Source organism: Ambystoma mexicanum, chromosome 4q, assembly GCF_040938575.1.
Source record: "Ambystoma mexicanum isolate Mex_15411 chromosome 4q, UKY_AmexF1_1, whole genome shotgun sequence".
NCBI lineage: Eukaryota > Metazoa > Chordata > Amphibia > Caudata > Ambystomatidae > Ambystoma > Ambystoma mexicanum.
This window is the reverse complement of record NC_090928.1, coordinates 363,120,330-363,142,308: the sequence shown is the minus strand read 5'-3', so window position 1 is coordinate 363,142,308 and position 21,979 is coordinate 363,120,330. Positions and strand designations below refer to the sequence as shown.

General features: G+C 46.6%; 1 protein-coding gene across 2 annotated transcripts in view; it reads left to right on the top strand.

The window, feature by feature from the left end:
- Nucleotides 1–350: 350 nt before the first annotated feature.
- Nucleotides 351–21,979, top strand: part of LOC138468519 (centromere protein H-like) — a 655,463-nt gene continuing 633,834 nt past the window's right edge. The window contains exon 1 of one of the 2 annotated variants that reach the window (XM_069609018.1): nucleotides 351–485. In XM_069609018.1, coding sequence (XP_069465119.1) covers nucleotides 403–485 — 83 coding nt within the window. In that variant the 5' untranslated portion in view covers nucleotides 351–402. The remainder of the gene's footprint in view (nucleotides 486–21,979) is intronic. The other variant, XM_069609017.1, reaches the window with a different exon arrangement.

Below are 21,979 nucleotides of genomic sequence, written 5' to 3'. Positions count from 1 at the left end.
GAATTTGGAAAGTGGAAAGTTACTAATGTGCTTTTTATGCTCCAATTTTCTCTTAGTACCTTTTGTTATGTGAGGGTAGCAGCAGGGGTTCAGCCTTAAACTCAAGGATACATATCGTTTTTTACAGTGCCATTAAAACGTAAGTACTGCCAGTCCCAGAATGCAAAGTGACCCCAATCCCCAAAGAGCTGCACGCCAGTACCTCGCAAGCTAGACAGTGATGAGCATTTCAGTGGTAATGCGAGCTTCTGTTTATTCTTAGGGGGTTCCTGGGCGACTACCGCCAGAATATGAACGATACGCACCTGTGGATGATGTCGGCGAATTCGTCAAGATGGACTTTCATTGTCAGCAGGTGGGATACTCGCGTGCAATCAGGAAGCCCAGTGTTTCCTTATTTACATGTACCTGCTGCAGGCAATGTTGAGGCGCTCAATGGTTTCAAGCATGAGTTCCAGAAGAGGAAAACAGCAGAGAGAGGAACGGTTTGTTGCTACTTGCTTTTTTATTTTGAAATGAGAAGCCCTTCATTTGGTTAGTCATTGCTGTATTAATTTTTAGAGGATTGTTGCTTCGACGGAATTTTTAATTTTGGTGGCTTTATTTTTACTGTGGGCCGGATGCTTTCCTAACGAACGCGGCCTTATTTAACACAACTTATTTATGCATTACAATTTCACATTATTGTTCCTATAGTAAATTCGTTTATATGGTCAAAACACCCGTTTTCTGTTAAAAGCTAGAGGCTAGAAATAACGTATGGAGTGTCTCGGAAGAAAAGGCTTTAGTATGAGCTTAAAAGTGTCCGCGATGAACACCACATGTGCTCTATTGAGCCTTCGGTGCTTAAGCTGCAGGTGCAACTCTTTTTGATTGCATCATGGCTAGGATCAGCCATGTTTCGTCTTTGTGCTCGGGCTATAAATAGCAGCGCTGATGCTATGCGCCACTTTCATTTTTATTTACTTTATTGGATATGTGTAAGGCGCCTAGACAACACATGGTGTTTCAAGGCGCCACATGACAAAAGGAGAGGATGGCAAGGAGAAAGATAACAATAACGGGCCTACTAGGCCTTTTGACGTTCAGTTCGTTCAAGTGCAGAAACTATAAGTGTGAGGAGGGAGGTTGGGAGGAGAGAGTGCGACAGGGGCAAGGCGAGTGCTAAGGGGAGTCTGCTAAGCGCCAGGGATTGCATGGGGTGCTGGGAGTGGGGGTTTACATGCTAAACTGTGATGTTGTTTCCAATGGTGTAAATCCAGTCACTACTTCAGCACAAAGACCGTTGTGAAGTGGTTCCCATTGGCCTGATTGGGCTTGCTACAAATGCAATTGTCACATTGCCACCTCTTTTATGAGTCTTTAAAGCCGTAAGGCAAGAACATTCTACTCTCCGCCCCCCCCCCCCTCCCCCCCACACCATTCTTTTCTTTTTATTTATTTTTTTTATTTTATTTTTATTTTTAACCTACATTTTTTTAATTTGTTTTCTTACTGGGTCTTTTAGAAACGTTTCAAGCAAACGGCTCTCAAGTTTCCCCTTCCGAAGGTGTAGTCTCGGGAGGATAGGCCAGGGGCAACGTGCTCGAAGCAAGACTAAACGAGCAACTCGGGTTCGACCCCTGGGTCCGCGCTTAGAAAATTGTTTTAAGTGTGTTTATAAATAAGCAATCATGTGCGTGGTCTTTTTTTTTTCCTTTTCATTTCTGGACTTGCGGTTTTGTGTTCTATGACATTTTAAATTTAGAAAGCCACAAGCTTGGGTACACCAAGAAGGAAAAAAAACAAACAGGACTAGGTGGTCGCCTCACGCATCGAAAGGGACACAATCTAGAGCTCTGTAAGCATGACAAGTATTTTTTACTTATACATTTTTAGGCATTACGTGTTTATTATTTTCTCTCCCAAAAAGTTAACTGAAGCTATGCCTAGAAAAGTACAAGTGCTGGGCTATTATTTATTTATGTACATGTGAATTGGAAGAAAATGCCCACCATAGCACTTGAGGGGCTACTCCTACTTATTTATAGGAGTTTGAACAGTGTTTTTCCGGCCCGGATGGTCTCTAATGAAGGTGGAAAGTGAAACTGAAGCTGCAAAACATTTTTAGGGTTAGAAGATTATGATAGGCAAGTGGTATCGGGGGAACTGTACGGGCAGGGAAACTGAAATGTTTTGAGGCTATTTCTGGAAATTGGTGAAGGAGTGTGTAGCGCAGATGTGAAGAGGTAGGGTGTTCCAGGCTCGGTGTGCCCACTTAGTAAATGGTTGTTTTTGTATGCATGTTAGTTTGCAGAATGGAATGTGTAGGAGATACTGGTGTTTGTTTGGGTGATCGGGGAGTTTCGTGGTGGATGGCTTTGAAAACAATGCAGAGTTCTTTGAGCGCAATTCTCTGGGGTACACGGAGCCAGTGGAGCTGGCCGAGATCTGAGATGTTGTGTGGATGTTTGGGTCGGTGTACAATGTGAATGATTGCTGCGTTTTGTACATCTTGCAGGGGCCAAATGTATTGTTGGTCGAGAACATTGCGTGGTCCAATCTGGACATTACCAGTGCTTGGGCTACAATGTGAAAGTCGTTGGAAGGAAGGATGTCTGATCTTTCGTAGACGGTGTAGTTGCAAGTTTTGTTAATGGAAGCTATGTGAAGGAAAGTTGGAGGGGTGTATGTGGGATGCCCATGACAAGTTCTTTGTTCCATGGGGTGAGTTTAGGTTTGTGTCTAAGGTGGCAGACGAGGAGGTATTTTGGAAGGGTTGAACTTGAGGAAGTGGGTCGCCATCCAGGTGGTGACGGTGGAGAGACAGCTTTTGAGGGTGTGGAGTTGTGGGGAAGATGAGATTTGGAAGTATATTTCCATGTCGTTGGCCTATTGGTGGAAATGGGTGCTATGTTTAAGGGTCCGTCCAAGGGATTCACAGTCCCTGAGAGTTTCATCCTTTGGGCTAGGATGTCACATAGAATGGTGTGGTCGAAGGCTGCAGAGGGGTAGAGTAGTGCTGTGTGTCCTTTATCAGTGATGTTGTGAGGTCCTTAAGAATGTAAGTGTAGTGCTTTGTATTATGTCCAGGTCGAAAGCCAGATTGGAAGGGGTTGAGTAGATTGTTTGTGGTGTTGCGGTTGCTAGTGGCAAAGTGTTTCATGATTCTGGTAAGGCATGGTAGTATAGTGGTTGGTGGTAATTTGTCGGGAGTACAGGGTCAAGATGGGTTTTTTTTTCAGGAGAGGGGAGATTGTCCAGTTTTGACACTGCACAGTGAACCAACCCCATAAACCATTCAACTCTTGCATTGAAAAGCACCCTGTAACAGCGTTTAACAATTAAGAGGCAGAACACAGGGTAAGAATACTAGGTGCATTTATTAGCATTGCAAGTGCCAAAAAGAAAAATTGTACACTGGCCAACAGGTTACCTTCTGGGAGCCTCATATCCAGCATTACTATGGCACGAGTGGGACATAGGAGGACAGAAGTGCAAGGAAAGGTTAGTAAATGGTGATCAGATCACTTTCAGACAGAGATCTTAGCTTATTGGGCAGCTTTTAGCACTTCAACCCTTTTTTAACTTCTACACAGTTTAGATACGCTTGTGGTTGTCTTCCAGAGTCCAAACGCAGTATGTGGTCCTGCAGAAGGTAGTGGAATTACAGGACCACCGAAACATCTGTTGGCTCCAAGAAAGAAATTATGTTGTACAGCTTGAGAGGCACAAGCCATAGGCCTGGATGCTAATGTAGTGTTTATTTGGGTATTTAGTGGTACTCCCATCAGGAGTTGATTTAGGAACCTTACTGTATTCATGTAGTATTTTTGTCATATTTAGGATGTATATAAAATTGACATTTTTTGACCTAGCTCTGAAGCACAGTATAGCGTAATGGTTTAAGAAGCAGAAACCATGTTTGTTGAAAGAGAATGCATTAATTATTTAGTGCAAAAGAAATGGGCAATACAATTGAATTGGTCAGAGTCCTGAACATTGTTTTGCCTTTCAGTGTAGTAGGAATATATACAATTTGAGAATTGGAGAACATTTTGTTTTGGGTGCATCTGTTTAAGACTGTTTTGTTTTAACCCCAAGTACCCTACAGTATGGGTTGTTTCCCTTATGTATTGCTGACTCCCGATTTAACACTAGCTGTACTCGGCATACCAATACCTTTAATTCTCTGCTGCTTCTTTCTCTCTTCTCCTCTCCCTGTCACTCATTTGGGTAACCATTTGTCATGTGTGCATTTTCTAGAGCCCCCCGCCCTCCCCCTAGCTTTTGCTTACAGCGTAACCAGAGGGGGTATTGGGATATCCTGGGAATCCTGTTCCTTTGCAAAAGCAGCTATTTAAAATATAAACTTAATCTAATGGTAAAATGGCTTCATATTTGTAATTCTACAATGTGAATTTCTAATCTCTTCAAGCAGTGCTGGCTATTGGGCCGGAATTATGTCTCCTCAGATCCGTGAAACCCATATGCACCCTTTGTATATTTCAACGCTATAGTTTAATGCGTGTAACATTGTTGGAAAACGAAACAAGATCGTTAGGATCTGGGGTGGGACACGTATCCACAATACTTCTTAAGTAGCTTATCGGGAGCTCTGTGAACTTTGTTTCTATTGTACTCTGAAGGAAATATACTATAGCCATTTAGTTTTAAAAGGTGTGCACCTTTTATACTCTGCTTGCGACATTGTAGGAAACTCCTCACCTGAGTTGTTTTCCAGGTGCTCGTGATTAATCTTCTGAGAGGCAAATGTTTATGTGCTGCAAGGCGGCGGGGAGTGCGCAACTCCACATCCATCAATCTAGCCCACCCCTAATTGCCCCTGGTGGATCATACAGTGAAACATGTCAATTTCCAGTACCGACTTCAGTACATATTTTAGTCCTAACACTCGTCTTACTATCAAAACCTATAGCAATGATCATTCTTTCTGATCATTTATCATTACAAGATTGATTCAGGAGAGGATTTGGATGTGAGGAGAGACTACCTGCAAAATTTGTCGTTTACTTGTGACCCAGAGGCCTCCCAAAAATGTTTCCTTTACAGTGCAGATCGTTGCATTCTTATCTCGGGACAGGTATGACTGTAAACATCCTTGGTTCTCGGTCCACAGGCATTCCAAGATCATGTATGTGTGTGTGTGTGTGTGTGTGTGTGTATATATATATATATATATATATATATATATATAGGGACCCAGTTCAGCCTCCCATTCTGAGCAATCACCTTCTTGCTATCTGATTACACAATTTACGTTTTTATTTTAAATATGAGAGTTCACTTTCAATAAACCCTTCCTGCAAATCAACAACCCCTCCTTAAGCACTCGTGCTCAGTCTTGTTGCGTTTACCTTAATACCAGGGTCATGGAACTTTCCTTACAAAAAAAAATGGAAAAAGCGGCCGTAGGGCTACCAAAATATACGCTGTATTTACAAGCCCCAAGAATACATAAACAGTAATGGACCATACATCAAGCAATTTTCTGATAATTCACGATATAAACACAACTGGAGGACACTCTGACCCTCAGGTGAGGTTACGTCCAAAGAAAGCAGTTGCAGATGTCTTTCAGGATGGGCTCTTAACGGCAATGCCGGGCTGTCATATGGTGACAGGAGAGGGAAAAACTGGCCAGGGCACATGATAGTCCCCTCCGCTTTGCCGAGCTTGTCATGTTTGGCCCCCCAATAGTGTAAGCTAACCTGGAAAAGAAGGGAAAAGCCCATGGCTTGTTTTATACTTGCCTTGTATCCATTTTGGGAGACTTCTACAGGGGTTTCAAGCAGGAGCGGTCTACCAGCCAAAATGGTGGCACAAAGAAATGGATGTCGGTACATATTGACCAATGATGAAAGATCGTTGACCTCATTTCGAGTCTGACATTAACCCTGCCCGTGCTACCGGTGGACTGCCGCCGAACTAGGAATGAATTGCCGGTGCATGACTTCCCCCGTGCCACCAGGCTATTCCAATTCTGGCGGCCACAAAGGTCAGGTGCCGGCAATTTCGTTACTCCCCGTTCCCATAGAGTCCTGTGGGATTTGGGAATAGGAACATGGGAGCAACGGCACCATTACAACGGTGCCGGTGCTCCTGTGACAAGTCTGCTTACCGTGGCCGATGCACCCAGCAGGTTCAGACCTGTTGGGCACACTGGCTCTGGCAGGCAGACTTGTAGTTTGCCGGTCCGGAAACAACTGTGCCGGTAGGCTTGCAGGCACCGCTGTTTCCGGACTGGCAAACTTATAATGAGGCCCTTTGTGTCCATTTTAACCATCCCCCGATAGGGTTTCTGATTGGTGCAGGTTCTGTTGTTGTTCAGAGCCAATGTCCATGCTAACCAACAACCTAGACGCAGGACCACCCCTTTGCTTTTATTATATTTGACCGCAGACCTAGCTTAGAGAAGCAACGCAGCACTTTACAGAAGTTTAGAACAGTGTAGATGTATAACGGAGTGCTTTCAGAGGCTAGAAAAGATACGAAGCGGGGGTAGTATACAAAGGGGTGCAGGGTAGAGGGGCGGATGGCATCTAGTGCAGGTGGCACGGTGGGGGAAACATGATGGCCTAAGTGTTGAGGATGAGAGACTCCTTGAAGAGGTGGGTCTTTAGTTCTTTTCTGAATTGTGGGGGCGAGTCTGATGCAGACAGGGGTGAGGAGCTTCCATAGTCTTGGGGCGTAGGCAGAGAAGGCTTGTTTTCTTGACTTTTTTCTTTTTGCAGCAGTGGATTTCAAGTCTGTGTGTGTCCTGACTTCTGGTGGTGCGCAGTCAGCTGGAGATGTGGAGTTTCTCTGTGAGGTATCTGGGTCACTTGAGGGCTACTGTCTTATAAATGATGCAGCAAGGCTTGAAGGTGATTCTTGTGTGCAGTGGGAGCCAGTGAAGGTTGATGAGGACTGAGGTGAAGTGGTCATATCTGCGTAGACCCTTAATGAGGCATACAATCGCGTGTTGGACCCTTCTCAGGTGCACAAGGGAGGCCTTTGAGGAGGGCATTGACCCATCCAGGTGGCATAGGACCAATACTTGAACGGTCAATACAAAGCTGTCCACAGGGAGGAAGGGCTTGACTGTCCGCAGTAGCGAGAGCTGACATCAAGCTGTCTAAGCTATCGTAGCTATGCGTGTCTTGAAGGAGAGTTGTTTGTCGATGTGGAACCCGAGGGACTTGGCGCAGGAGGTGAACACGGATGTGCTCTGCTTTCTGTGTTGGCTTCTGCTATGGTGTTATTATGGTAGGAGGCCTTGGCTGTGTTGATTAGTTGTCAGCGGGTTGCTTGGAGTTCTTGAGGAGCGCCAGGTCGGATGTGGTCCTGGAGCTTCGCCAGGTTTTCTCTTTGTTTCCTGATGATTCTTTGGATGAGGTTGAGTTCTTGCGTGTACCAAGGTGCTTACAGTTTTGGTTTGCAGGGGCGTTGTTTCAGAGGCGCGTTGCGGTCGATGGAGGCTGAGAAGGTGGCATTGAGTGCTTCCCGTAATGAGTCGCAGTTCAGTTGGGGTGTTGGGTTCATGTGAGGTGGAGGTTGGCGAGACCTTCCATGAGGACTTCCACCGGGAAGTTCTTGAAGAACCTGAAGATTTGTCTGATGGGCTTCTGCTGGGAGTGCTTGACTGAGGTGGTGGTCAGGATGTTGAAAGGCGTGGCCAGGTGGTCGGACCAGTCAAGCGGGAGTGGAGAACTGTAGTGGAGGGAAGGCAGTGCAGTGATTATTAGGTAAAATATATTTTTTGTACGGTGGGTCTTTCTTGTGAGGCTGAGGGTGTCGAGGTCCGAGGAGTGCTTCCTTCATCGGTTTGGTGGCCTTTTTGCACCAGCACCACCACAGTGTTCCTGGGCCCGAAATAGCCATTGTCTGCGGTGCTGGCATAGTTCACACATACAAAATGGAGAACATAAAGGGAGAAATACAAGGCCACACAAGCCATGGAAATGTATTCACAGAAAGAGCCAATGCCCTTACACAGGTCTGCCATGATGAAATGTAATAAACCTAAATGTAGCTGAGGGCTTTTGAGGTGGTCTGTGAAGCCAATTTATTTCTTTCAGAAAAGTGCATGGGTCCTGAAGATGCTGGAAGGAGACCTTGAAAATCCAGAATGGCACAGAGCACAATCGGGCACAAGGCTACTTTTATGGAACACCAGATATGACCGGTTTCATATCAGAGTTCCATGTGCAGAAGTGAATCTTCATCTTTTAGACCCACTCTTATTCTGACTCTTAGATGGCATTACCAGTTCTCTCTCCAGATGCTCTGGCTTTAGGAATGTTCAATCTGAATGCGTCTTTTTGTTGCAAGACCTATTTGCCCCCCCAACTAGCTGACAGTGTTAACGGTAGTCTATGCTCACCAGCAGAATGCTGAAATAACAGCTGATGAGGCCACCTCTCACTTCTTCATTGAACACTGTTTAGCAGCCTATATTCCAACACCCTACTCCTCCACCTTTTGGTGCATGTTCCTGAGCTACATCTGCCACGGCAGAGGTCTTCTTTTATTTATTGAGCATTTGTATGGCGTCTATACAGCAGAAAACGTTTCCAGGCGCTACAACACCAAAAATGGGGAGGATGGGGGGACCGAGATAAACCATAATAATGGTCCTACAAGGGCATGTGATATTCGGCTTGAACAGTATCAAGAAGTGAAGAGGGAGTGGGCAGGTGAGGACAAGGGGCGGGGTAGGGAGAGGGTGTAGGAGGGAGAAGTACTGGAGGGAGGGGGCCAAAGGGGCTGGGCAAGTGCCAGGGGGTGTAAGGGGTATGGGTAAGAACCTGAAGATTTGTCAGGACGAGGCTAGGAAGGCTAGTCACGGTGAGGGCAAGTAATGGAAGGAAGGGTGAAGGGGAAGACTGGACAATGAGGGCATGACCCCCGGAGAGACTCATAAGGGACACAGGCATCCAAGTCGTAGCGGCAGCAGGATGAATTGTGGGTAGAGATGCACACCACTTATGTTTTGTTAGTTCACCCAATATTTTGCTCGGGAGTTTTTTGCTTCAAGTAGAAACAGCGCTTTAATAGACACTTAAGGTGCACCCAGATTGTAAAGTGCTACCTTTACTGCAAAAATTGTGAGATCTGGGGAGATTCACCGCACTGTCACGGTGAATAAACTGGGGCACAGCAAATGGCAACTAAATTACACTTGTTACTTTCAGTATCAGAGTTTTTAATGATTCAAGAAATGCGAACATAACATTTTTTATAAATTATGTCCGTGTATTTTTCAACATCATACACCAGTTTAGTTCATTAAATGTAATATCATAACACACTATATGTTATTATTACATTCAATGGTCATACAACTTTGTAATCAAATTCACACAAGTCCCAATATTTGAGTTGACATCAGTTATTGGATATTAGTATAACAGTAGTCCGCTCATCTAACTACACGTTTCGGGCGTGTGCCGCCCTTCTTCAGGCTTAAATATTGGGTAGCTGTTCTTTGAAGTTCCCCTGTAATTAATAATAGAAAAAACTAAATCAATGTTACATGGTAATATACTTAAATTCGTGTGCTAAATCATGTATAGGTGCTGTGTTGCACTAGCCTTAGTGCTGAACTTGGAGTTCAGTCCGGATGTTTCTAATCATGGAGATTATGTTGTCACTGAAAGATATATACATATTAGTGTCAAATAAAGATGGTAATATATGTGGCGTAGGGGGACCAGGCGCTGAAGAATAGCGCTGGGTCCCCCTATCGCCACACAAAATATCAGTCTGACTTTCAACTCATTAATAGTAACACAGTGTGCTTACCCTCGCCGTATAGTTGTGATTATACTATCAGGGTCAATCGTGGGTCACGAGTGGGTTCCCGTCTTCCTAGAAAATTGTGAGGACTCTGTCCTGCAAAATTGTTTAGGTAGTTATCAAACTACTCTATTACTTCAATGAATACGGTCTATCTGGGTTATGCTGCCTACCTGTATGTGGGTTAGCACTCCCCGCTCGCTGTGTACAGTCGTTTTCTTTTCTTTATTTTCTTTCCTGGGTGGAGCCACTCGCTGGTAACCATGGTTCCCGATAAATCCCTGTGAATATTCGTAAGGCGAGATGTAAAGCCTTATCCCTCTCCCAAAATATTCAAATTCATAAGCAATGTGCAGCGTGTGATCGGAGTTTACCTTAGCTTCGGTGCCGTGCTGTGGCGGGGCTGTGTGGACACTTCATTTGTATGCTCCTCTGTCGTCTCGGGTTCGGTTGCTAGGCAACCGCGGGAATGTTATACCTATGCTGGCCTTATACTGTGTTTACGGCGCCGCAAACATGGGTGCCATTTTGGCGTGGCACTAAAGCTATTAGGTACATTGTTTAGTCCGCTCTGACCTCCTTTCTAACTCTACAGTAGGGCTTGAACAACCCATAGATATTACTGCCGATACCTATGCAAACATTAAGCTTCCATTAAACAAAATACAAAGTTACATATGTCGTTTTACATAACTGAAATTGTACAGCAAGTCATGTACACAGTCACAAAAATGCCAGAATCCTTACGGATATTATGTACACATCCAGATATTCTCTCAGTACATGCTAATAACAGAAGATCATCTCCTACGGTTATATTTTCAAAGATGTCTATATCCTTGGTTCTACATAAAAATATAACATAAAAAGAAAGGATAAGTATTTTACATTGTTCCATCAAACTTGTTCAAACTAAACATGAACTTTCAGATCAGTTTAACGTATGGTCTACCTTGCTCATTTATAAATCCACAGATTCAGATCCTCATAAAAAGCAGTTCAAATCCCAGTCTATATTCATTCCATGGGGATACATGGTGTCCAATTTTTCGATCCAAAATATCTTTGTTGTAGTAATTTCATCAGATTCCCTCCCCTCCTAGGAAGTTTCACTGATTATAGGATGACAAATTTGATTTGTGCTATTCTGTGTCTCTCTGAAATGAAGTGTTGTGCAACAGGTGATTTGGTAGAGAGATTCCTTATATTGGACTTGTGCTCCCCCCATCTTATTTTGGCTTTCCTGCTTGTGAGTCCTACGTAATACATGCCACAAGGGCATTTTATGGCATATATTACGTTTTTTGTATCACATGTGGACGTGTGTATTAGTGTAATTTTATGTCCATTGTATGGATGGCAGATGGAGTTGCCTCTCAATATATTATTGCAACAATTAGTTATTGCACGGAATCGTGCTTTTGTGGTGGTTTTTTTTTTTTTTTTTTTTTTTTTTTTTTTTGGGTGAAGTCTGATTTGATCAGATGATCTTTAAGTAGACTAGCAGGGGAGGGGGAGAGAGAGGGAGAGGGAGAGGGAAAGGGGGTGGAGGAGGAGGAGAAGGAGAAAAGGAAGGTCTTGAGTAGCTACTGGAGTTTAAGAAGATCCAGCTCAAGTCAGAGAGGGGCAGGGAGACCGTTCCAGAGGGAGGCTCCTGCCGAAGAGAGTGATTGAATCCCCCCACCCCAACTCTCTGCTTGGAGAAACATCTGATCTGCAGAGAGTTGGAGCTATAGAACCAAAGAACAATAGCTGGGGGGTATTTGGGGAGCAAGAGTTGAATGTAGCAAGGGCCCAGAGCCCAGAAAGCCTTTAGGATGATGCAGAGGGTCTTGAATTTGATCCTTGCAGCCACCAGGAGCCAGTGGAGAGATTCTAGGGCTGGAGAGATGCCGTCCCTGGGCTTGAGGACAAGGATAAGTCTTGCATTCCTATTCTGGATTGGTTGAAGAGGGCCTAGTGAGGAAAGAGATGGATTAAGGAAGAGGCTGTTACAGCTCAAGCTTGGAATGCCTTACCCCCCTCACTTAAGAGCTGACCAACCTTTTTACATGTTCAGGCACAGCACGATAAAATGGCTCGTCACCAACGGTCAGCCTTAGCCCTTAATATACTAGGATAATGATTATCCTCACCGTTCTGACTCCACCTAACCTCCCACGCTGACAATGAAGTATTTTGTCTCCTCCTGTACATATGTAAACACCCTCCTGTATGTGTGCTGTTTTCATTGATTTTGTATTTCTTAACGTATTCCTCTGACCACTATTTCTACCATTGTAACCAAGCTGAAAGCATTCCTGTAACTCAACTGTCCAAAGGCGCCCAGATACCCCCGGGTTGGGTACGCCATGCAAATAAATAAACAGTAGGAAGCCTTGAGAGAACCAGAGCTCTGGAGATGCCTTGGAGGAGGTGATGCTGATAGTGGGCCTTCTTGGGGGGAGGGGGATGAGGGGGGGAGGTGAGAGAGAGAGCGGGAGAGACGAAGAGACTGTGAGACTGGTGGACCCAATCCTGACAACACTGGCAAAGTGGCCTGGGGCACTGGCGCCATCTCCAGAGTGCAGTGAACGGCAGTTGAAGAATTGCGGCAACGGACCCTGCGAAGAGCGGGCAAGTCCTACCAGCATCCACAAGTAAGGTGCCCCCCCCCCACATCTGCTAAAGCCCCCATGTGCAGAAACAGCTGGGAAGCGCTGGCACCGTCGATCGGGAGGTGGCAAAGCAGGTGCCCCTCCCCCTAACGCAACACTGCAGCTCCAGGGAGTGGGGAGATCCGCTCATGCAAAACAGTGGGGCACCAAGCCCTCCCCCCGCATCCCCCCCCAAACCAGACCACTGCATATAAATCATTGTGGTGGAGAGCCAGCACCATTCTAAGACCGGGTGGTGGCAAAGCAGGTGCCCCTCCCCCAACCAACACCACAGCCCCAAAGAAGTGGGAGAAGGAGGAAACCTGCTCGCGCCACACAGCGCCCCCCCCCCCCCCACTGCACAAAAAGTAACATGCGAAAGCGCTGGCACGTTACAAGGAGGGAGAGCATTGATCCAGCGAGGCAGACTTCCCCTCCCCCCAGTACCACTACATTGACAGGAAGAACCCAAAGTAGCCAGCAGGGAGGAAGCCAGATACTGAGCCGGCAAAGGAAAAGACAAGAAGATCCCTGATCACTTTAGAAAGACAGGATGGACCCCCTCCCCCATAAGAACCACCGGCATATCTGGTGGTACCACAGCGCTGCAGGTGCTTAGGGTGGCAGGACCCCTATACAGGCCCTGCCACCACAGATTGGGGCCGAGGACAAGTCTGCTAAAGAAGAGAAAGGGGAGTGGAAGCCGTGGATGGCATTGCTGTGGCGGAATCAGGAGGGGCACAACAGACAGGAGAAGCTGGGGCCGGAGTGGATAGGGGTCCCGGGGGGTATGCAGCAGGACATAAATGCTGTATTAGAACTGAGTGCGTTTAGGGCAGAGGTCCAAGGCTCATTGGGCATGCTCACTGAGAGAGTCACGAAGGTGGAGGACCAAGTGGAAACCCTGGAGCCCTCACACCACGCTGCAGATGTAGGTGAGGTAGAGATGTGGCTGAAGGAGCTTGAGTGTCGGGACCAAGAGGTGAGGTCTAAAGTGGACAATATTGAAAACAGAGAGAGGAGAAATGATCTTTGTTTGGGGGCTCCCAGTCCGAGAGACAAACACCACAGGAACTGGAAAAGCCCCTACTGCGCCTATTTTGTTGGTGGCCTCCCCAGAGAGGGACTTAAAATTTGACAGGGTCCATAGGGGTGCAGGGTCCAGTGACGGACCACGCCTAGTGGTTGCTCAGTGCCACTATTACACCAACAAGGAGGAAATCCTACAGAAAGCAGGGGAATTTCCTAGACCGGATATGGTTGATCTGAAGGTTGTGACCTTCAACCTCAAGGGGCTGAACTCCCCAAGGCCCTTGACCTACAATATGTTCCGGTCCCTCAAGCTATCTGTCATGTTCTTGCAAGAGACACATTTTAGACAGGGTATGGAAAGGGGCAGTGGGACAAATGTTCTGGGCTTCCAATAGGCATCGCAAAAAAGGAAGGGGTAGGAATTATTCTGGCAAGGTCCTTTTGCATGAAGGGGCTCCAAATTTAGAGGGGGTTTTGGAGGGAGACTCCTGGCACTCAAGGTCCAAGTGGATGGAGTCCTGTTCACCTTGGCTAAGGTGTACGCACCAAACGTGGGCCAGATTAACTTTCCTAGAAGGGTCTTCGCTACACTGGAGGAATGGGGTGAGGCACACATTCTAGTTGGGGGCGGGGGCTATTTCAATCTGGTGGTGGACCCGGGTTTAGACTGGTGGTCAGTGAGGGGGGAAGCATCTAAGCAGGTGGGAAAGGAGAATAGAGAATTCACTGCCCTCCTCGAGGACCACTTCTGGGCGTATGTGTGGATGGTTACTCTACCCCAGGTGGGAGGATATACCCCCCCACACTCTACTTACACCAGGATAGACCTATTAATCAAGCGAAGGACATCACCCCCCCCCCACAGTGGAAACAGTCACATGGTCAGATCACGAAATGGTGACGGCGTCCTGGCAGTTTGAAGCAAAAAGAAGGGTTAACCCAGGGTGGCGCTGCAATGATGTCCTACTTCAGGACCTGGTTTTCACAGAATATCTGGGGAAACAAAATCCAATCCTTCTTTGAGGTCCATGAGACGGGGGAGGCTCACCCCAATATTGTATGGGAAGCCGCCAAGGCCACAATAGAGGGACTGTTAATAGTGGGGGGACCCCGGAGAAAACTGGAGAGGGGGCTCATCCAGACTACATTACGGGAAGAAATCCGGGGGCTCTGGGCGCAGCTGAGTGGGGGACAAGTTTGATTTTTCTATATCTCATCTGAGACAAGAGGCAGGCCCTACACGCCATGCTTATGGGGGGAGTCTTGAAGAAATTGAGATAAACAAAACAGTATTATGGATCTCTGCTGGCAAACAGGGTCAGGGGAGCAGAGGGGACAGACTGGTGGAGAGGATTCTAGACAAGTATGGTTGGCCCACAAGAAGGGATACACGATTGTTTTGCTGAGTACTATGAGGAGCTATATAGGAGGGCGCCAGGGGACCAGGCGATCAAGACCTACTTGGATAGCTTGGCAATCCCAAAGATTACTCCTGAGGAATTGGCAGTCCAGGAGGCCGAAGTCGGGGCTAAAGAAGTAGTGGCCACTGTAGGGAGACTGAATGCCGGTAAAGCCCTGGGGAAGGATGGGTGCACCACAGATTTCTTTAAACAATTCCAGGAGGTTCTGGCAGCACCGCTGGCAAGAGTTTTTAATGCCTCAGCGAAATAGGCAAGGTTTCCCCCACCTTCTTGGAGGTCAGAATAGTGGTCCTACCCAAGCCAGGTAAGGACCCCACGCACTGTCGGGTGTATAGACCCATCTCGCTTCTGAACGTAGATGCTAAGCTTTTCGCGAGGGTTCTGGCCACCAGGCTTGAGGAGGTTCTCCCTAGATTGGTCCACCTGGATCAGGCAGGCTTTATTAAGAATCGGCAGAGGTTGGCAGGGGGTGGACAATCTACGCAAGACCCTACACATGCTGCACTCACCCATTTTTAAAGAAAAGGGAGTCTTGATGTTATCCTTCAATGCCAAGAAGGCTTTCAATGTTTTTTCAAAGGGGTGTTGGCATCAGTTGGGATGGGAGAGAAATGGGAGCATTGGATAGTGGCCCTGTACAACAGCCCCAGGGCGAGGGTGGTGGTGAAAGGGGAAGGTTCGGGTTGGGATGGGGAACCAGTCCGGGGTGCCGCCTATCACCGCTCCTGTATACACTAGTCATGGAACCATGGCCAGTAGATGTCAGGCCTGATGGCCAAATTCGAGGGGTGTGGGTGGGGGAGGATAAATATAAGTAAGTCTATTCGCAGATGATGCCCTTATATAATCTCCAGGCCTCCCTCCTGGCACTATTGGAAAGGCTCAAGGTATATGGGCAAATGTCAGGTTTCAAGGCTTGTCAAATCTGTGGCATACCCAAAAGGGCCAGAGAAAACCCAGATTGGGGAATACATGGAAGAACTTGGTTTCCGGGTGCAGGAGGGTGGGTTCCGTTACTCAGGGGTGGAGATCCCGGGAGACCTTGGTGACCTATTTGACAGGAATTTACCCCCGTTATGGGAGAAAATAAAGGGGGATCTTGACCGATGGACCAGGCTCAACTTGTCCTGGATGGTGAGACTCGCGTCATCCTTACCAAATTTTGGTTCCTATTTCAGATGCTTCCAGTGGTAGTCCCTGCGCCCTTTCTAGATTTGGTTTAACGCAGATTACTGAAATTCCTTTGGGCGGGTAAGAGGCCAGGATAGCATATGGGACCCTCATCCTACCAAGGAGGAGGAGGAGGAGGAAGATGGGCCTCCCGGACCTGGGGACATCGTATAAGGCAACTCAGTTGCGTGTGTTGGTTGACCATCTGGAGTCGCAATCGGAGAAGCAATGGACAACTTGGTCCTTTCCCCTGTTACCCATGGTGAGTGGTTATGGGTCCCACAAAGGGAAATACCTCGTAGAGTCCGCCGACATCCTATGTTCTAAGTATTGTAGTCCATCTGGAGGGAGGGAAGCGACATGAGATGGATCACAACCTGGCCCTCTCTGCTCTTCTGTATCTGTGTCCCCCCGCTAAGCCATCTTCTAGTGGACCTGCTGCAATTTCAGGAATAGGATGAGGCGGGGCTTAGTAGGATGGGACAGATGTGGAAGGGGGAGACTTCTTATCTATGGGAACCCTGGAGGAACTCTTACATATTGGCCAGCTCTCCCCTTTCCGCTATTTGCAATTGAAGGGAGCTCTCAAGGCCCCAAATTGGGGGCACAATTTGAGACAGGATCTCAACACTTTTGAATCTCTGCTGCTGCAGGGGGGGGGGATACAAAGGGCAAAAGAGATGGGCCAAGGACTTTCAAAAAGGGATGGTGGATGAACTATTGGCCACCATGAGTAGAAGGGTTTCCCAATCCACGGTTTCCCTCCAGTTTAGAATGCAGTCCATCAAGATCCTGCACCGTTGGCACCACCCCCGACCCGCCTGGCTAAAATGTACATAGGAGCATGCTGAAAGTGCTGGAAGTCTCAAGCCCCCAGCGCAGATTACCACATGTGGTGGGGATGTGCCCATATGCAGACCTACTGGAGGGGAGTCCTCTACTGGATTAAAGTGGTTCACTGGATCACGCGCAGCTTATCCCCATGGCCCCTGTTTGGGGTATGGTAGGAGGATGAGGGAGAGGAACGGGAAAACCACATGGCCTGTACCCTCCTGGTAGCCGCCAGATGTTGTGTGGTGCAGTTCTGGAAGTGGAATAAAGCCCCTACGGAAAGGGAATGGCTAGGGAAGGTCAAGACGATCTATGAGATGGAATATTTGACATACATTTTCAATGAGTCCAGGGTCAAAATTGGAAAATTATGGTTAGTTTTTTGCAAAGTATGGTGCATAGCCCGAGGGCTAGCTGATGCAGGTGCTCACAATTGCCTCTGAAGTTGTTTTTAGGGTTACATGCCGAAGGGGAGGGAGACGGGGTAAAGAAAATATAGTAAGGACAAGACAATTTGATGGTTTTTGCAAATGTTTATCCTTTTTCTTCAAGTGCCTTAACCTCTTGTTGCAAAATGCTAATAAAAATTTGATTTAATAAATGTGTAAGGTAGAGGAGTGAAAGGGGCCCAGTTGAACTTGGGAAGGCTGATTCGAAAGGAAAGGGGTTAACCAATCGAGTGCCTGATCCGTGATGCCCATTGCATCACAGAGACTATTTTTGAGAATGGAATGATTCCATTCTCAAAGGCATATGACCATATGTCCCAGGCATTCTGGGATGTGTAGTGCTAGATCTCTAGAGAGGTGTGGGGCATACAGCTCTCTGTAACAGTGATCTAAGAAATATGCTCTGACATGCTTGACCTCCTCGGACTCTCCTGTACATGCCCCAATGTAGCATAACGTCCGAACAGGCATGTACTGTACAGTAACACATCTGTGGGTTTGCATGTTTCCCTGTGTCTTAGTGGATGTGTTGTAGTTCAGTAACCATATTTATAGCCGACATTTGTAATATCGTCTGACACACAATTCACTCTTTGCAGCAAAATGAGACCATTATATTCACACGCGGCTTCTGGGGAACAGGACTGTTTCTTTCTGTCTTGTCCCTTCAACTGTACAGTAATGACTGTTGGGGAGAATTCTCAACATGTGCTAATTTCCCTTACCTTTTGAGACCCCCAGCAACTTTGCTGGATTTCTAGGATTTCATTTTTTTACCTGGGAAGAGTGAGCCTTTTTTTTCCCCACTCTTCCATGTATTTTGATGTGGGTTTTACTTTTGTGTTCTTTGGTTATGGAGTTTTAAAACCACTACATAGGCATCCTCTTTTTCTGTGTTTCACACGGCACCTTCAGTGCAGTGACGCAGAGATGTCTTTCAGACTTCCCAAGGTTTAAATACCTTCTCTGGGACTGACTACTGTCTCCCAGAGCATGTAAAGTTAAATTGACTTTACTAGTCTCTCTTAAATTTACAGACACAGACCCAGAACACACTAACTTCCTATAGAGTGCTGGAGAGGTTGCTTAGCTTCCCCTGAGTCAAATCACTCATGTAACAGTCAAATGTTACCCTTTCCTACTTTAAATGGCTGGTGGCAGTGGTTTAGATCAAACTACCATGATTTTTCCCGACCGGGAACAACGGTAGCTAACAATCGGGTCAGCCATTTTTTCCAATATGGCGCCCAGGACCTATCTGTAAAAACAGACTCCGGTCAACTTTTTTCCCCATTTCTTTTAGGAAAGGTCCTTCCTGTGTTTGTCTCTGCGCCCCAAACCAGGTTTGGTCCCTTTGTTCGTTGGCCTTTGGCGGGCTTCAGTGCTGAAGCCCTCCTCTGGTGCCAGGGTGTCTGGGGTGGACAGGATGTGAGGGAGGTGCCTGACTCCCTGTGCTTAGTCTCCTAGGAGACCTGAATGCACTCTGGCTTGATTGGCCGGCTGGCTGTCCGGCAAGGACAGCCACCCTGCTGTGTGAGTGACAGCAGGCTGGAATGAATGGGGGGAAAACTGTTGAAAAGCAGGTCTCTGGGACTTGGAAAGCCGAGTCAACCACTGGAACGAAAGAACCAAAGATGAGCTGAAGGAAGAGGACTGCTGCAACTCCTGGACGACCGGTGAAGCCCTGCTGCAGGTACGAATTGCCTGAAACTCGATCAACAGAGAAGCCCTTCAAGGTTAACTTCTTCCCTTGAGTTTGGTGGGAACAACCAACTTGTAAGCCGCCTGGACACCGTCCCCTCCTGGTCGAATTTTCTGCAGAGTGCTGTGGAAAACCGGATAGCCAGTGGGAAGGATACCAGTTTGTGGTCTTTAAGGCACTCGCACCTTAAACTGATGTTTTGCTAAGCTTGTGGCCTCATCCCTGGGCAGTGCAGGAACCTCCCGTCGTCCTCCTTCTTGTCCCCATGACTGAAGCTCAGGAACAGCGAGATCTGCCAGGAACAACTGCCTCAGCTACAGCTCTTCTTCACTTACAAGGTACTGTGCAAACGCGGTCCGGAAATCTTTCCGGCCATTGCGAAAGTTCGTGGAACTTTCCCAACTTCAAAGGCTTGTCCTTCCCTAAACATTTGTCTAACTTTTCATCTAGCCAAATTCTTCTAAACTCCGTGACGAAGACTTAACCGTTTGCTACCAGAACTCTGCTGTCCTATACAAAGATTCTGAACCATTCACTTTGCCCCAGGCCTATGAATCAAATTGCTCGTTGTAGTTCACTGAAACACCTTGCCCTGCTCTGCAAGTATTTGTGCTATTGACTCTTATAACCTTGTCTTTTTACCCATTTATTAAGTATCTGAAGTGCCATTTTGCTCCCACTGTAACATATTGGTTGTGTATTTGTAGTATATTAGTGTGTGATATTGAGCTGCTCTTGCCGTGTAATGTTTTCAAACTGACTGTGTAAATAAATGTATATTCTTTTACCAAGAAACCTGTGTGTGTGTATATATATATAATTTTTTTATTCTTGATTCAATTGAATTATAAACAATTTTTACAAGTATTTGTCAAGCTGTGTCCTTCCAGTACTTTATAAATCCATATAGATTCCAGGGTCCCAATTTCGAGTTCTTCTGGAGGCTAAGGGCCTCATTACACGGACCGCGTTAACCATGGCGCTATTAGCGCCATGGTTGCCGCCGGTATTTTACCGACTCCGCCATGCTGAATGGTGGAATTACCGCCCTATTCCAAGGTGTGTGGGGCGGTAATTCCCCATTTACCATGGCACTTAACCATTCACATTTTTGCCCCATAGGGCTCAATGGGAATGGGGAAGGCGGTAATTACGGTACCACAAATTGCGGTACCGTAATTACCTCCAAGGTCCCTTTTGCGGGTCCCATCCTTAACTGCTGGTAAAACCAGCTGTTAAGGTAGGGTCCCACAAAGGGACCTTCTAGTAAGGCGGTAAGGGTTTACCGGCACTGGTACCGTTAAACCCTTACCGCCATCCGTGTAATGAGGCCTAAATCTCCACTTTATTCCACCAGGGATATGTGGTTATTTATCGTAATATGCCACAGTTTTATCGGTTTTAACTCTGGTGAGCAGACCTGACTCTTGGAAAAAGCCGACTACAGTGATCACCCAAGAAGTTACACCCCCCCCCCCCCACTCATCAGCCGATGCCACCATTCATCTTCGTCGAAGCACTTTTAAGTGTTTGAATAGTGGGCCTAGGTGATGAGAACGAACGGCGATCAGCCCCTGACAGTTCATGAGGAGATGTCGAGTGGTTTCTGTTTCCTTTAGTATACAGAAACGGCACATAGCTCAATCGGTCAATTTCCATCTTGCTAATGTTTTGTTGGTATGCATGATGTTTAAACGGATTCTCATAACATTTTCTGAGTTTCCTATCCGGACTTTTTATCAGATAACTGCGAGTTTCATTGACCTTTCTTACGTCCAGAGGAAGCTCTATTGTGGACTTGAGATGACTTGTTGCGTCCAGAGTTCGATTCCAGTCATTTTCCAGAATCTTTTTCTTTACCTTTTCTGGGTTCTGGATGAGTTCAGCTTCTGTGCTGCCGATCCTAGCCAGCAGGAGTTTGTTCTTACTGGTCCAGATTTCTAACCTTTTGCAGTGCCCAGCTTTGATTTCCTTATTGATCACCTTTAGGATAAGAGGCAGCGTTGGTAACAAGGTTTTTCTGTATAACATCAGCTCGTTCCTTGCTACTATGGAGCTTAAAGATGGAAGAGTTAGCTCCCTCCTGATCAAGGAGATTGGCAGGGAAATGGGAGGTTCAAAACATTCATCCAGTATTGACCCTCTAACTTTTGCCATAGTATTCCTGGAAGGTAGAGCATTGCCGCCATTCCGTATGTGAGGCTGGGTACAACTTTCGACCTGTAGAACGTCAAAAACGGGGATATTGTAAAACGGCCATGTTTTCTGTTAATAGCAACAGATTGGGTTTTGAGGAGGCAAGTCTTTACCCGTAAACAGTCCTTGATCGGCGCTTCAGTGGTACTTTTGTTCAAAGTCACTCGCAAGATATTTGAAGGATTCCACAACCCCCAATGGTTGGTTGGCAATTGACCACGTGAAGGTTTTCTTTGTGGTTTTATGTTTGTCTAATACCATGATTTTAGTTTTTTTTTCTCTGTTCATCTGTATGGAGTTGTTTTTCAGGTAAACGGCAAGGTTGGAAATTTGCCTTTGGAGACCTATCGGCGTGTAGTCCAAGAGTATTATGTCGTCTGTATAAAGTAGATGTGATATTTCTTTCTTCTCCTAAAGTCGGGGGGGAAAGACTTCACTCTGTTCTCACATCCCTCGTAGTCTGCAATATAGGCGTTGTACAGTGCCGGGGCCAGTGGGCAGCCTTGTTTAACACAACGGGCTGTTTGGATCCATGGGGAGAGCAGGCCAGTTTGATTTAGCCGCACAAACATGGAGGTGCCTCTGTATAACGCCTTGATGGGATTCAAAATTTGAGGCGGGCAAGACTGATGTTCAAGTTTTTCCCAAAGCACAGATCGATCGATCTGGTCAAAGGCTTGAACCAGATCGATAAAAGCGATGTACATTTTTGGCCGACCTTCAAGGACCTTTGCTTTAAATATACTCGGAGCCAAAATTATT